General features: G+C 50.3%; 1 protein-coding gene and 14 non-coding genes across 15 annotated transcripts; 8 read left to right on the forward strand and 7 right to left on the reverse strand.

The window, feature by feature from the left end:
- Window positions 1-185: 185 nt before the first annotated feature.
- On the reverse strand, window positions 186-755 carry LOC124735563. Its single transcript, XM_047248569.1, has one exon. It carries the CDS (start codon window positions 753-755, stop codon window positions 186-188), a length of 570 nt encoding a protein of 189 aa, XP_047104525.1.
- A 1582-nt stretch (window positions 756-2337) lies between these two features.
- On the forward strand, window positions 2338-2429 carry Trnai-uau. The gene is given in 2 exon segments: window positions 2338-2375; window positions 2394-2429. It is a non-coding gene; the product is annotated as a tRNA-Ile (tRNA).
- Window positions 2430-2540: 111 nt separating this feature from the next.
- Window positions 2541-2612, forward strand: Trnad-guc. Its single transcript has one exon. It is a non-coding gene; the product is annotated as a tRNA-Asp (tRNA).
- Window positions 2613-2848: 236 nt separating this feature from the next.
- Trnam-cau lies at window positions 2849-2920 on the reverse strand. Its single transcript has one exon. It is a non-coding gene; the product is annotated as a tRNA-Met (tRNA).
- A 274-nt stretch (window positions 2921-3194) lies between these two features.
- Window positions 3195-3267, reverse strand: Trnar-acg. Its single transcript has one exon. It is a non-coding gene; the product is annotated as a tRNA-Arg (tRNA).
- A 440-nt stretch (window positions 3268-3707) lies between these two features.
- On the forward strand, window positions 3708-3799 carry Trnai-uau. The gene is given in 2 exon segments: window positions 3708-3745; window positions 3764-3799. It is a non-coding gene; the product is annotated as a tRNA-Ile (tRNA).
- Window positions 3800-3910: 111 nt separating this feature from the next.
- Window positions 3911-3982, forward strand: Trnad-guc. Its single transcript has one exon. It is a non-coding gene; the product is annotated as a tRNA-Asp (tRNA).
- A 6335-nt stretch (window positions 3983-10317) lies between these two features.
- Window positions 10318-10409, forward strand: Trnai-uau. Its single transcript is given in 2 exon segments — window positions 10318-10355; window positions 10374-10409. It is a non-coding gene; the product is annotated as a tRNA-Ile (tRNA).
- A 111-nt stretch (window positions 10410-10520) lies between these two features.
- Trnad-guc lies at window positions 10521-10592 on the forward strand. The gene has a single exon. It is a non-coding gene; the product is annotated as a tRNA-Asp (tRNA).
- A 236-nt stretch (window positions 10593-10828) lies between these two features.
- Window positions 10829-10900, reverse strand: Trnam-cau. Its single transcript has one exon. It is a non-coding gene; the product is annotated as a tRNA-Met (tRNA).
- A 274-nt stretch (window positions 10901-11174) lies between these two features.
- On the reverse strand, window positions 11175-11247 carry Trnar-acg. Its single transcript has one exon. It is a non-coding gene; the product is annotated as a tRNA-Arg (tRNA).
- Window positions 11248-11687: 440 nt separating this feature from the next.
- Trnai-uau lies at window positions 11688-11779 on the forward strand. The gene is given in 2 exon segments: window positions 11688-11725; window positions 11744-11779. It is a non-coding gene; the product is annotated as a tRNA-Ile (tRNA).
- Window positions 11780-11890: 111 nt separating this feature from the next.
- Window positions 11891-11962, forward strand: Trnad-guc. Its single transcript has one exon. It is a non-coding gene; the product is annotated as a tRNA-Asp (tRNA).
- Window positions 11963-12198: 236 nt separating this feature from the next.
- Window positions 12199-12270, reverse strand: Trnam-cau. Its single transcript has one exon. It is a non-coding gene; the product is annotated as a tRNA-Met (tRNA).
- Window positions 12271-12544: 274 nt separating this feature from the next.
- Trnar-acg lies at window positions 12545-12617 on the reverse strand. Its single transcript has one exon. It is a non-coding gene; the product is annotated as a tRNA-Arg (tRNA).
- Between the last annotated feature and the right edge of the window lie 92 nt (window positions 12618-12709).

Raw genomic sequence — 12709 nt, forward strand, 5'->3', positions numbered from 1 at the left:
CGAAAGCCAGGAACAAACAGGTGTGCAACGGAGACTTCCTGCAGGAAAACAACATCAGCTGCAGAGTCATAAATGAACTGCTGCAGAGACGCTAACTTCAGAGCAGATTGAATGCTATTTATATTTAAGGTAATAAACGTGTACGCCTGCAACATCAACAAAACAAAAGGGAAAATGAACCCTAATTACACCACATTAGAAGCAACGACATCCAGATCATCAACATCAGACATGGCAGAGGGTGATTGCCCGGAATCAACGGAATCAGAGTCATCCTTTGCATGCTTGTGTTTTTTCCGCACCGCGTGAAGATTGGGGGGCACTTTCACCCGACGGCGTATCTGATGCACACCAGATTCAAGAGCAGGTGGAGTGGGGGGTTCGAGATCAGGCACGTCAACCAAGGCATCCGAAGGATTAGCAGGGCGAGAGGAATCAGAAGAAGGAGCAAGCAAGGGGAAAACTGCATCAGGAACGTCGGCACCGGCATCAGAAGGTGTAGGTATTGGAAGTGTAGGAGGTGGAGAGATAGGGTTGGAATCCGCTGAAGCGGAGCGCGCAGTTCTAGAAGCGATTTTCCGACAAACAGCTGTCTGCACCGAAGTGTCGTCAACATGTGGTGATGCCTGTGTCGGGGGGGATGTCAACACCACCTCGACCGAATGTTGGGGCTCTTGCGCCGACGGCGTGGCATCAAGTTTGACGTCATCAGGCAAAGCAGGAGACACAGTGGGAACAGAATCCAAAACAAGCATGGGAGATTCCGGAAGTCTCTCGTCAGATCCGCAAACCGGCTGCGAAACAGCAGCTTCGTCATCAGTGCTACCGGTATCACTAGCACGACGGCGTTTGTTATTGGAAACAGACGGGATCGGTGTAGAAGCAGCCGATACATCTGGGCGAGTGGGTAACGGGGGGAAACCTGCATCAGAGGAAGGTGTCACCCGTTGTGAAGAATCTACTGCAGGAGGCTGACACGAGACAGTGGAGGAAGCTGCTGGCACAAGATCGGCAACCGTTAATTTGCGGCGTTGTGCTAGCCCATTTTTAAGCACAAACACCCGCTTAGGGCAATTAGCACGAACATGACCATTTTCATTACATAGAAAACACGTACCAACTTGCCCCTCATAAGTAAGATGAACACGATAACCACATACAACCAGATGGGACGGTATGTTCGACTTAATATGCATTTCAACCGATCTGACACCATTATAACATTGCAGCTTATGTTGTGCAGACCAACGTTCATTTCGAATTGACCGAACGGTACCATAACCAAGCAAAGCTTCCTTGAGGTAACTGTTTTCAACTTCAGGGGGTAAATTATAAACCCGAACTGTGGTATACGTAATTTCAGCATTTGAAACAGTAACACTGCTAACAGAACCATCTCTATGACGGAACGACACTTGCTCACCATGTTTAAGTAAAATCTTATCTAGCAAAACCGGGTTCAACAATTTCACAAAAAAGCAGTAAAGTTCTGTGTCAAAATACGCCGTATGTACCTGGTCCGATGTAATGCCAATCGTATCCACAATCCATTCGTGAATTTCCAACGAAGTTGGTTGAACATTTCTGGTAGCCTTGTTAAACTGAAAACTGAGAGTACACTTCCGCGGAAACAACCGGGAAGCCATAACACTTAATTAATGCGGCAAGAGCCGCTATACAACACAAGACACAACACAAACACTAAGGCGACGAAACAACGAAGAAAAGAAGACAAAGAAACGTCACACACAGAAAGTAAATAGTCACAACCCGAGGGAAACGGCGGATCGAATACACAGCACGTGCGATCGCTGTCGCGTCTCAAGCGGAACTGTGGATTCGAACCTGGAATCTTCTGATCCGTAGTCAGACGCGTTATCCGTTGCGCCACAGGGCCACTGTTCGCGTTTCGTAATAAGAGGCTGCTACACATCGCGGAGCAACGCGTTCTCGGTGGCTCGTCAACTGCGTGTCGTCCACTGACAACGGCGGCGCGGCCACTCCGGTCTTCCGCACTCTGCAGGGAGCTGCCAAGGAAGGCATCTCCCCTCTAGCTGCTCGGCCATGGTGCGCCTGCATAGCTTAGAGCTTGCCACACATCTGCCCTCGCCGTTGGACAGGTAGCAGATGGCAAGGCGCGCGTTTTCTGCAATTTTTCGGTGATGACAAGCGGCTGATATGCTTGTAAGTGTAGCATATGAAACAAGAATCGTATGAAGCATCCGTAGACAGGTGCTAAAGTCGCAGTATGGCCGCAGGTGACGGTCGTATGAGGGTCTGTTGCCACAACAGGTTGGCAGCAAAGCGAATACCGCTAACTGAAAGCACCCTGCTGTAGCCCCAGTGGCGCAATTGGTTAGCGCACGGTACTTATAAGGCAGTAGCCGTGAGCAATGCCGGGGTTGTGAGTTCGAGCCTCACCTGGGGCATACTTTTATTTCGTAGCAGCTGACTCTGAAAGCATCGGGACGCTAGATTTGAGATGTATCACCTACTTGAGAATCATAAGTGAGCGTGCATTGTAGGTACGGATTGCGTATTCCTCGGTAGTATAGTGGTTAGTATCCCCGCCTGTCACGCGGGAGACCGGGGTTCGATTCCCCGCCGGGGAGGTGCGATTTTTATATCACAAAAGTTGCACGTGTGGCCCGAAAGGACATTAACGTTGTGATCGAGAAATGTAGTTGCTGCAGAATCGTAAGAAAGTCTGCGTCTTAGGAAGTGTTTCTCGTATTCTTCACACCACGTCGTCGTCGTTTCAGAACTTACAGGGTTTGCCGTTGACGCTGAATCATCGCACCCGAGGCTTAGTGAACGAGCTCGAAGCACCCAAGAAAAAGAATAATTTTAGCAGAGCGTGGTTTCGATCCACGGACCTCTGGGTTATGGGCCCAGCACGCTTCCACTGCGCCACTCTGCTGCGTGGAGGTGTTCGCCCTCTGCGGTGCGTGACATGGGACACTTGGAAAAGCGTTGTCTGCGTCGCGTACCGATTAATTAACTGTGTGACATCTCTCAGCTTGACTTGTCTCGACTTTGCTCGACTGACGCTACGCTGACGCTTGCACGAAGCGATATTTACCACGATCGTCTCGAGATGCAGCTGCGAGATGCTCAGGATTGACATTGCACTGCACGCAGGTGGAAACATTCGAACGCACTGCCTAGCTACGCGCCCGCAACTAACAAAATGCCGACCCTGCCAGGATTCGAACCTGGAATCTTCTGATCCGTAGTCAGACGCGTTATCCGTTGCGCCACAGGGCCACTGTTCGCGTTTCGTAATAAGAGGCTGCTACACATCGCGGAGCAACGCGTTCTCGGTGGCTCGTCAACTGCGTGTCGTCCACTGACAACGGCGGCGCGGCCACTCCGGTCTTCCGCACTCTGCAGGGAGCTGCCAAGGAAGGCATCTCCCCTCTAGCTGCTCGGCCATGTTGCGCCTGCATAGCTTAGAGCTTGCCACACATCTGCCCTCGCCGTTGGACAGGTAGCAGATGGCAAGGCGCGCGTTTTCTGCAATTTTTCGGTGATGACAAGCGGCTGATATGCTTGTAAGTGTAGCATATGAAACAAGAATCGTATGAAGCATCCGTAGACAGGTGCTAAAGTCGCAGTATGGCCGCAGGTGACGGTCGTATGAGGGTCTGTTGCCACAACAGGTTGGCAGCAAAGCGAATACCGCTAACTGAAAGCACCCTGCTGTAGCCCCAGTGGCGCAATTGGTTAGCGCACGGTACTTATAAGGCAGTAGCTGTGAGCAATGCCGGGGTTGTGAGTTCGAGCCTCACCTGGGGCATACTTTTATTTCGTAGCAGCTGACTCTGAAAGCATCGGGACGCTAGATTTGAGATGTATCACCTACTTGAGAATCATAAGTGAGCGTGCATTGTAGGTACGGATTGCGTATTCCTCGGTAGTATAGTGGTTAGTATCCCCGCCTGTCACGCGGGAGACCGGGGTTCGATTCCCCGCTGGGGAGGTGCGACTTTTATATCGCAAAAGTTGCACGTGTGGCCCGAAAGGACATTAACGTTGTGATCGAGAAATGTAGTTGCTGCAGAATCGTAAGAAAGTCTGCGTCTTAGGAAGTGTTTCTCGTATTCTTCACACCACGTCGTCGTCGTTTCAGAACTTACAGGGTTTGCTGTTGACGCTGAATCATCGCACCCGAGGCTTAGTGAACGAGCTCGAAGCACCCAAGAAAAAGAATAATTTTAGCAGAGCGTGGTTTCGATCCACGGACCTCTGGGTTATTTTTTTTTTTTTTTTTTCCGTCGCACTCAGCAAGACACTTGCTACGATCCCTACTGTGACCATTTAAATCAAACGTTCCATCAGCAGGGTGCACATGGCTCAAATGAAACATGAAACGGTTTCAGAACTGGTTGTCGGATTTTAGCGCTGACGTGGAGGCCTGGAAATGCGCGAAACAGCCGCCGCCATGCGATTTGTTGCCACACCGTTGTACAAAACGCAAGGGCTCGTCCGGGATTTGAACCCGGGACCTCCTGCACCCAAAGCAGGAATCATACCCCTTTTTTTTTTTTTTTTTTTTCACTCTACCACTCGAACGAATATATCTATTGAAAAAAATATTAAAGAATATCCACCACACAGCCACTTCAAAAGAAGTACAGTACTGAAATTAAAATCCTAAAACATGACTATATAATGTAGACTGCTTACTGAAATAAAGATTAAAACACGAAAACTTCAGTCCTGGCGTAGAGAAGAAACATACATAAAGGCGGCAAATCCAGAAACAGTATAAAAGAAAATGGCTCACACAGGTGACCTTAGCCAACACCCTCTCTCTCAAATGTCAGGCTAAGCATATTGGCAAAATCATCTCGGAGACCTGGCAATCGCAAGCGCTGCCAGTAAGCAGTAAGCATGTACTGCCGAAACGCTAGGTGTCCATCCTCTTCATGACAACTGTTGACAAAATGTACGAAATGGCCAATCAACCACATGACGGTATGGAGCTTCGTCCGCGGAAAAAAGGAAGAATCGGGCCGGACGATGATGTCAATAGTATAAGCGGCTTCAGCAGACCTAGTGACAAAAGCAAGTTGTTTCCTGAGCCAACGCCAATTAGCAAGGTGCCCACAGCAGGTGAATCGATGTTCAAGGGTATCCAGGAGACCACACCGAGTACAGGTGTCCGTGTCAGAAAGACCAATACGGTGCAGTCGTACATTGGTGGGAACCAAATTATTTATTACCCTATACCACGTGGACGCCACGGCCATAGAGTGGATCGGCAGACTAACGTTCTTCCAGACGTTCCTCCAGGACACAGATGGAGACGCCAGTTCTATTGGATTGGGACTGGCCAGCCCCTCCCAGCGGGCAATCAAGGCCTTGGTCGTTGGCACCGGTCGCCGCAAGAAGACGTCACCGAGGTAACTCACCGCAATGTAAAATTCCCGAATGTGTTTCAACTTAAAATTTAGGCGTCCGACATCGACAGGTGGAGCAAGGCTCGCCGGACGCACAACAGTAAAAAGCCTGGATGTAATCGAAGTCACTTCTTGCGTAACAATTAGAGTCGTTCGGCGGACGTACAAAGCAGACGCCTTGCGAGTAATGTCAGAGAGGCCCAAGCCTCCGGAGAGACGCGGTTTCGTCATTACCTCGTAACGTAACTTGAATAGATGGCCCTTCCATATAAACCTGCTAGACAATTGGCGCAACCTTTTCGCCACCATCATGGGAAGTGGGAACAGCTGAGCAACATAATAAGCTTTAGATAGAACGTAGGTGTCTAAAATTCTGACTTTTTGCAAAATGGTAGCAGAGCGCTGCTCATGGACCATCAGAGCCCCCTGTATCTTCTCGGTGACAGATTTCCAATTGAGAGCCGCCATTTTTAGAGGACACCGAGCAATGATAATCCCCAAGGACGTATGGCGATCGACAAAAGTGGCCCAAGGGACGTCAGCATCGCGAAATCCTCGAATATCAAGGAACTTACATTTACCCTGATTGAGACGCGCTCCAGAGACACGACAGTATGCATCAACTGCCCCTTTCAACAACGGGATATCATCACGTTGACGGAGGAGAACAACGACATCATCCGCATATGCCTTAACAGAGAGCTTCCCACCAGAGAGGGACATACCCTGAAGCTTGAGAGCAATAGTCCGAAGCAGCGGTTCCAGGGACAATACGAATAAAGACATAGAGAGCGGACTACCCTGAGGCACTCCGCGGCGGATAGCAATGGGCGGCGTCAGCTGCCCATTGACTGACACCCGAGCTGTTATTCCCCTATACAAATTGCCAAGAACACCACGTGATGAAGCGTTAAAACCTATTGTACCTAAAACACGATCTAAAAACACATGACTGACGTGATCAAAAGCCTTATAAAAATCTAGGAAGGCAAAGGCACAATGTACGTTTGTAACCGCCGCAACCGAGACAACATCCCGATATTCGGCTACTGGTGTCAGAATAGATCGATCATGAAAACAACATTGATGTGCACCAATCACACCCCGAAGCAGAGAAGACAACCGGCTATTGAGCGCTCTAGCAGCTGTCTTATAGTCAAAATTCAGCAATGTGAGCGGACGAAGATTGGCAGCAGATAAACGACCAGAGGACTTCGGGATTAAAACAATTTTCCCTACTTTAAAATCGGCAGGCACATCCATCCCTCTGACAATCTCATTTAAAATCTGCGTAAAAATGCCACCCAAAAGAGGCCAAAAACGGAGATAAAATTCTTTAGGCAGGCCGTCTGGACCCGGCGATTTACTGGACGGAGAGCGAGCAATAAAATCGAAAACATCATCTACCTGGAACTCCCGGAGAAATTCGCCGTTCGCGTCAGGCGCGATCGTCGCAGTTAGATCCCCAAAGACATCATCCGAAAGAGACTCACCAGAATCATCGGCAGAATAGAGACTAGTGTAATACTGATGAAGAGCACGAACCATTTCCTCCTGTGCACTAAGCTGTCGCCCATCATCCACCGTAAGAGAAGAGATGAAGGAGCGACGACGACGAGTCTGATGCCGTAGCAGGTGGTACAAGGATGTCAGTTCACCTTCAACAAGAGAGTGAGGTTTCGACTTAACTCGCAGACCATCCATCTGTCGTCGTTTAAGGCTCAAGAGCTTGGCTTTAATACGACGAACATCATGGATCCGCAGTGGAGAGGTACCCGCCGCGTCATATAGTTCACGCAGGACAGAGTAGTAATATTCATACGTGTTCTTAAAATCACGCGTCCTAGCAGCACAGTAGAAAATCAAAGTCTGACGAATCTTGGGCTTGGCAAACGCAGTCCACCAAACCAGCAAGGAGGGGTATCGCGGGACAGAGCGAAGACATCGCTCCCACACGCCACTTATAACATCATCCATAGCACTGTCGGCAAGGTGGGAAACATTTAACATCCACTGGGAACGATAAAGTTTTGCAGGTTGGCGACTAAGATTTACAGTTGCAGTAAAAGCACAATGGTCAGAAAAACTAGTAGGAATAACATCGACAGAAAGAATTTTATCACATAAAAAATCAGATAAATAGAATCTGTCGAGTCTACTGCATGAGGACGCGGTAAAAAACGTATATTTCACCAGGGTTGGATATTTGTGTTCCCAAACATCACGCAGATGCATCGTACGAACTAAGTCATGTAAATCACGGCAATAATTAAAATTGGGGGACTGGTCTGCAGGGCGTAAAACACAATTAAAATCGCCTCCGAGCAGGAGACTCCGAGGACTCTGGCGCAAAAGATAAATAAGCTCTTCTTTATAAAAGCGCGATCGAGCCACAGTGTGACCCGAACCAGAGGGGGCATACAAAACAACGAGGCGGAGATCAAAAAGACGACAACCAATCCCACGGCCAGAGTCAAGGAATTCAATGTCAGTAATAGGAATGCCCTCTCGAAAGAAAAGAGCAGTTCCTGTTGAATATTCCGGCGCGACATTAAAAACAGTTTGAAATCCAGGTAGAGAGAGATCAGAAAACAACACTTCCTGCAAGAACACTACGTCCGCACAGGCGTCGTAAATAAACTGCCGCAAAGAGGCAATGCGAACGTCGGACTCAATACGGTTAAGATTTAAGGTAAGAAAGGTGTATGCTTGAACCATAGAGAGAAAAGCGAGAAAACAAATCACCTACACCGACGCACCAGCGTCACAGTCCATAGCAGGGGTGACGGAGGCGTCCGAGGGAGGGGGACTGCTACCCCGTTCCGCGGATCCCTTACGTTTCGGTTTTTTACGAACAGCATTAACGTTCGGCTGAACGCGTAACTTGCGTCGGCTGACGGGCAAGGAAACTTCAGCCGCCGGTGACGTAGGAGGGTCAAGTTCTGTATCCGACACCACCCGCGCCGGTCCACATGCGGGATCTGGGGTCGCGGGGGAAACATCCGACAAAACGGAATGGTCAACACCTGCACTAGCTTCCGGCAAACATGGACTGCACGGAGGCGAAACGTGAGCAGGAAGGTCCGAGGCCGCAGAGTTGGAAGGAAGCGGAGCAGCTCCGCTGGCAGAGGTATGGGGCAGCGAAGCAGGAAGTTGTCGCGGCTCCACGTGTTGTGACATCGAAGTCGGTTCGGAAGACGGCGCCAACAGGCCCGACCGACGACCCGACTCGAGAGAAGCTGCGTCGGAGGCCGGAGGGGCGCCAGCAGCCGCCACCGGAACCGCTACCTCAGGAGGGCAGGGAGCAGCTACAGTACACAGTGGCTCGGAGGATGCCGGTCGCTCGGACTGGGGCATCTCAGGGAGATCCTCATCCGTACTATTTCCATCGTGTGGGCGACGCCTCTTATTATTCAAAAGTGGCACACCCACCTGAGGGACAGACGGAACAACATCAGATTTAGCACGCAAAGGAGGAAATTCTGTATCAGGGGTGCGCAAAACCTGTGGAGGGGCGCTACTACCACTGGACTGTGCTACACCAAGAGCAGAACCACCTGCAACGAGGTCAGCGACCGTTAACTTGCGACGCTGTTCGAGAGAATTTTTTAAAACAAAAACTCTCCGCGGACAGTCGGTACGCACGTGACCACTTTCATTGCACAAAAAACAGGTGCCCACCTGACCACTATATGTTACATGGACACGATATCCACCGATCTGCAGGTGAGATGGAATATTCTGCTTAACGTGCATTTCGACTGAACGAATACCACTGTAACATTGCAGGCGATGTTGGCTTGACCAGCGTTCAAGGCGAATGCTCTTTACATCACCATACTTCTGTAGACCCTCCTTAAGATAGACATTATCCACCTCCGGTGGAAGGTTGTAAACACGAACATTGGTATACGTGATGGATGCATTGGAAAGCAGCACGGTACTTACAGAATCATCCCGATGCCGAAAGAGAACTTGATGACCATATTTAGAAAGAATTTTATCAACCTGAAGTGGGTCCATAAACTTAACAAAGAAAACATACAGTTCGGTATCAAAATAAGCAGTGTGCACCTGATCCGAATGAACACCAAAGGTATCTACCAACCAATCATGAATCTCAAGAGAACTAGGTTGCACATGGCGGGTTGACTTGTCAAAAGCAAAACTAACTGTAGCCTGACGAGGAATAACCTGGGACGACATTTTCAAAATATGCGGTCGAAACCGCTACACAAAAAACACTGAAATAAGGACAGAAAGTAACACAAGGTACGAAACAACGACGGAGAAACACTCACAGAAGTTGCAACACAACACGTAAACAAAAACGATAGTCCACTATACGTAACGCTACGGCGGAGCGGAAGACTAGGCACGTCCACACTGCACGGCGTCTAAAGCGGAACTGAATTCGAACCTAGAATCTTCTGATCCGTAGTCAGACGCGTTATCCGTTGCGCCACAGGGCCACTGTTCGCGTTTCGTAATAAGAGGCTGCTACACATCGCGGAGCAACGCGTTCTCGGTGGCTCGTCAACTGCGTGTCGTCCACTGACAACGGCGGCGCGGCCACTCCGGTCTTCCGCACTCTGCAGGGAGCTGCCAAGGAAGGCATCTCCCCTCTAGCTGCTCGGCCATGTTGCGCCTGCATAGCTTAGAGCTTGCCACACATCTGCCCTCGCCGTTGGACAGGTAGCAGATGGCAAGGCGCGCGTTTTCTGCAATTTTTCGGTGATGACAAGCGGCTGATATGCTTGTAAGTGTAGCATATGAAACAAGAATCGTATGAAGCATCCGTAGACAGGTGCTAAAGTCGCAGTATGGCCGCAGGTGACGGTCGTATGAGGGTCTGTTGCCACAACAGGTTGGCAGCAAAGCGAATACCGCTAACTGAAAGCACCCTGCTGTAGCCCCAGTGGCGCAATTGGTTAGCGCACGGTACTTATAAGGCAGTAGCCGTGAGCAATGCCGGGGTTGTGAGTTCGAGCCTCACCTGGGGCATACTTTTATTTCGTAGCAGCTGACTCTGAAAGCATCGGGACGCTAGATTTGAGATGTATCACCTACTTGAGAATCATAAGTGAGCGTGCATTGTAGGTACCGATTGCGTATTCCTCGGTAGTATAGTGGTTAGTATCCCCGCCTGTCACGCGGGAGACCGGGGTTCGATTCCCCGCTGGGGAGGTGCGACTTTTATATCGCAAAAGTTGCACGTGTGGCCCGAAAGGACATTAACGTTGTGATCGAGAAATGTAGTTGCTGCAGAATCGTAAGAAAGTCTGCGTCTTAGGAAGTGTTTCTCGTATTCTTCACACCACGTCGTCGTCGTTTCAGAACTTACAGGGTTTGCTGTTGACGCTGAATCATCGCACCCGAGGCTTAGTGAACGAGCTCGAAGCACCCAAGAAAAAGAATAATTTTAGCAGAGCGTGGTTTCGATCCACGGACCTCTGGGTTATGGGCCCAGCACGCTTCCACTGCGCCACTCTGCTGCGTGGAGGTGTTCGCCCTCTGCGGTGCGTGACATGGGACACTTGGAAAAGCGTTGTCTGCGTCGCGTACCGATTAATTAACTGTGTGACATCTCTCAGCTTGACTTGTCTCGACTTTGCTCGACTGACGCTACGCTGACGCTTGCACGAAGCGATATTTACCACGATCGTCTCGAGATGCAGCTGCGAGATGCTCAGGATTGACATTGCACTGCACGCAGGTGGAAACATTCGAACGCACTGCCTAGCTACGCGCCCGCAACTAACAAAATGCCGACCCTGCCAGGATTCGAACCTGGAATCTTCTGATCCGTAGTCAGACGCGTTATCCGTTGCGCCACAGGGCCACTGTTCGCGTTTCGTAATAAGAGGCTGCTACACATCGCGGAGCAACGCGTTCTCGGTGGCTCGTCAACTGCGTGTCGTCCACTGACAACGGCGGCGCGGCCACTCCGGTCTTCCGCACTCTGCAGGGAGCTGCCAAGGAAGGCATCTCCCCTCTAGCTGCTCGGCCATGTTGCGCCTGCATAGCTTAGAGCTTGCCACACATCTGCCCTCGCCGTTGGACAGGTAGCAGATGGCAAGGCGCGCGTTTTCTGCAATTTTTCGGTGATGACAAGCGGCTGATATGCTTGTAAGTGTAGCATATGAAACAAGAATCGTATGAAGCATCCGTAGACAGGTGCTAAAGTCGCAGTATGGCCGCAGGTGACGGTCGTATGAGGGTCTGTTGCCACAACAGGTTGGCAGCAAAGCGAATACCGCTAACTGAAAGCACCCTGCTGTAGCCCCAGTGGCGCAATTGGTTAGCGCACGGTACTTATAAGGCAGTAGCCGTGAGCAATGCCGGGGTTGTGAGTTCGAGCCTCACCTGGGGCATACTTTTATTTCGTAGCAGCTGACTCTGAAAGCATCGGGACGCTAGATTTGAGATGTATCACCTACTTGAGAATCATAAGTGAGCGTGCATTGTAGGTACCGATTGCGTATTCCTCGGTAGTATAGTGGTTAGTATCCCCGCCTGTCACGCGGGAGACCGGGGTTCGATTCCCCGCTGGGGAGGTGCGACTTTTATATCGCAAAAGTTGCACGTGTGGCCCGAAAGGACATTAACGTTGTGATCGAGAAATGTAGTTGCTGCAGAATCGTAAGAAAGTCTGCGTCTTAGGAAGTGTTTCTCGTATTCTTCACACCACGTCGTCGTCGTTTCAGAACTTACAGGGTTTGCTGTTGACGCTGAATCATCGCACCCGAGGCTTAGTGAACGAGCTCGAAGCACCCAAGAAAAAGAATAATTTTAGCAGAGCGTGGTTTCGATCCACGGACCTCTGGGTTATGGGCCCAGCACGCTTCCACTGCGCCACTCTGCTGCGTGGAGGTGTTCGCCCTCTGCGGTGCGTGACATGGGACACTTGGAAAAGCGTTGTCTGCGTCGCGTACCGATTAATTAACTGTGTGACATCTCTCAGCTTGACTTGTCTCGACTTTGCTCGACTGACGCTACGCTGACGCTTGCACGAAGCGATATTTACCACGATCGTCTCGAGATGCAGCTGCGAGATGCTCAGGATTGACATTGCACTGCACGCAGGTGGAAACATTCGAACGCACTGCCTAGCTACGCGCCCGCAACTAACAAAATGCCGACCCTGCCAGGATTCGAACCTGGAATCTTCTGATCCGTAGTCAGACGCGTTATCCGTTGCGCCACAGGGCCACTGTTCGCGTTTCGTAATAAGAGGCTGCTACACATCGCGGAGCAACGCGTTCTCGGTGGCTCGTCAACTGCGTGTCGTCCACTGACAACGG

The sequence above is a fragment of the Schistocerca piceifrons genome, unplaced genomic scaffold (assembly GCF_021461385.2).
Source record: "Schistocerca piceifrons isolate TAMUIC-IGC-003096 unplaced genomic scaffold, iqSchPice1.1 HiC_scaffold_1684, whole genome shotgun sequence".
Lineage (NCBI taxonomy): Eukaryota > Metazoa > Arthropoda > Insecta > Orthoptera > Acrididae > Schistocerca > Schistocerca piceifrons.

Coding starts and splice junctions, on each gene's coding strand:
- LOC124735563 (XM_047248569.1), bottom strand. CDS start 755: ATGCTTGTTTTGGATTCTGTTCCCACTGTGTCTCCTGCTTTGCCTGAT.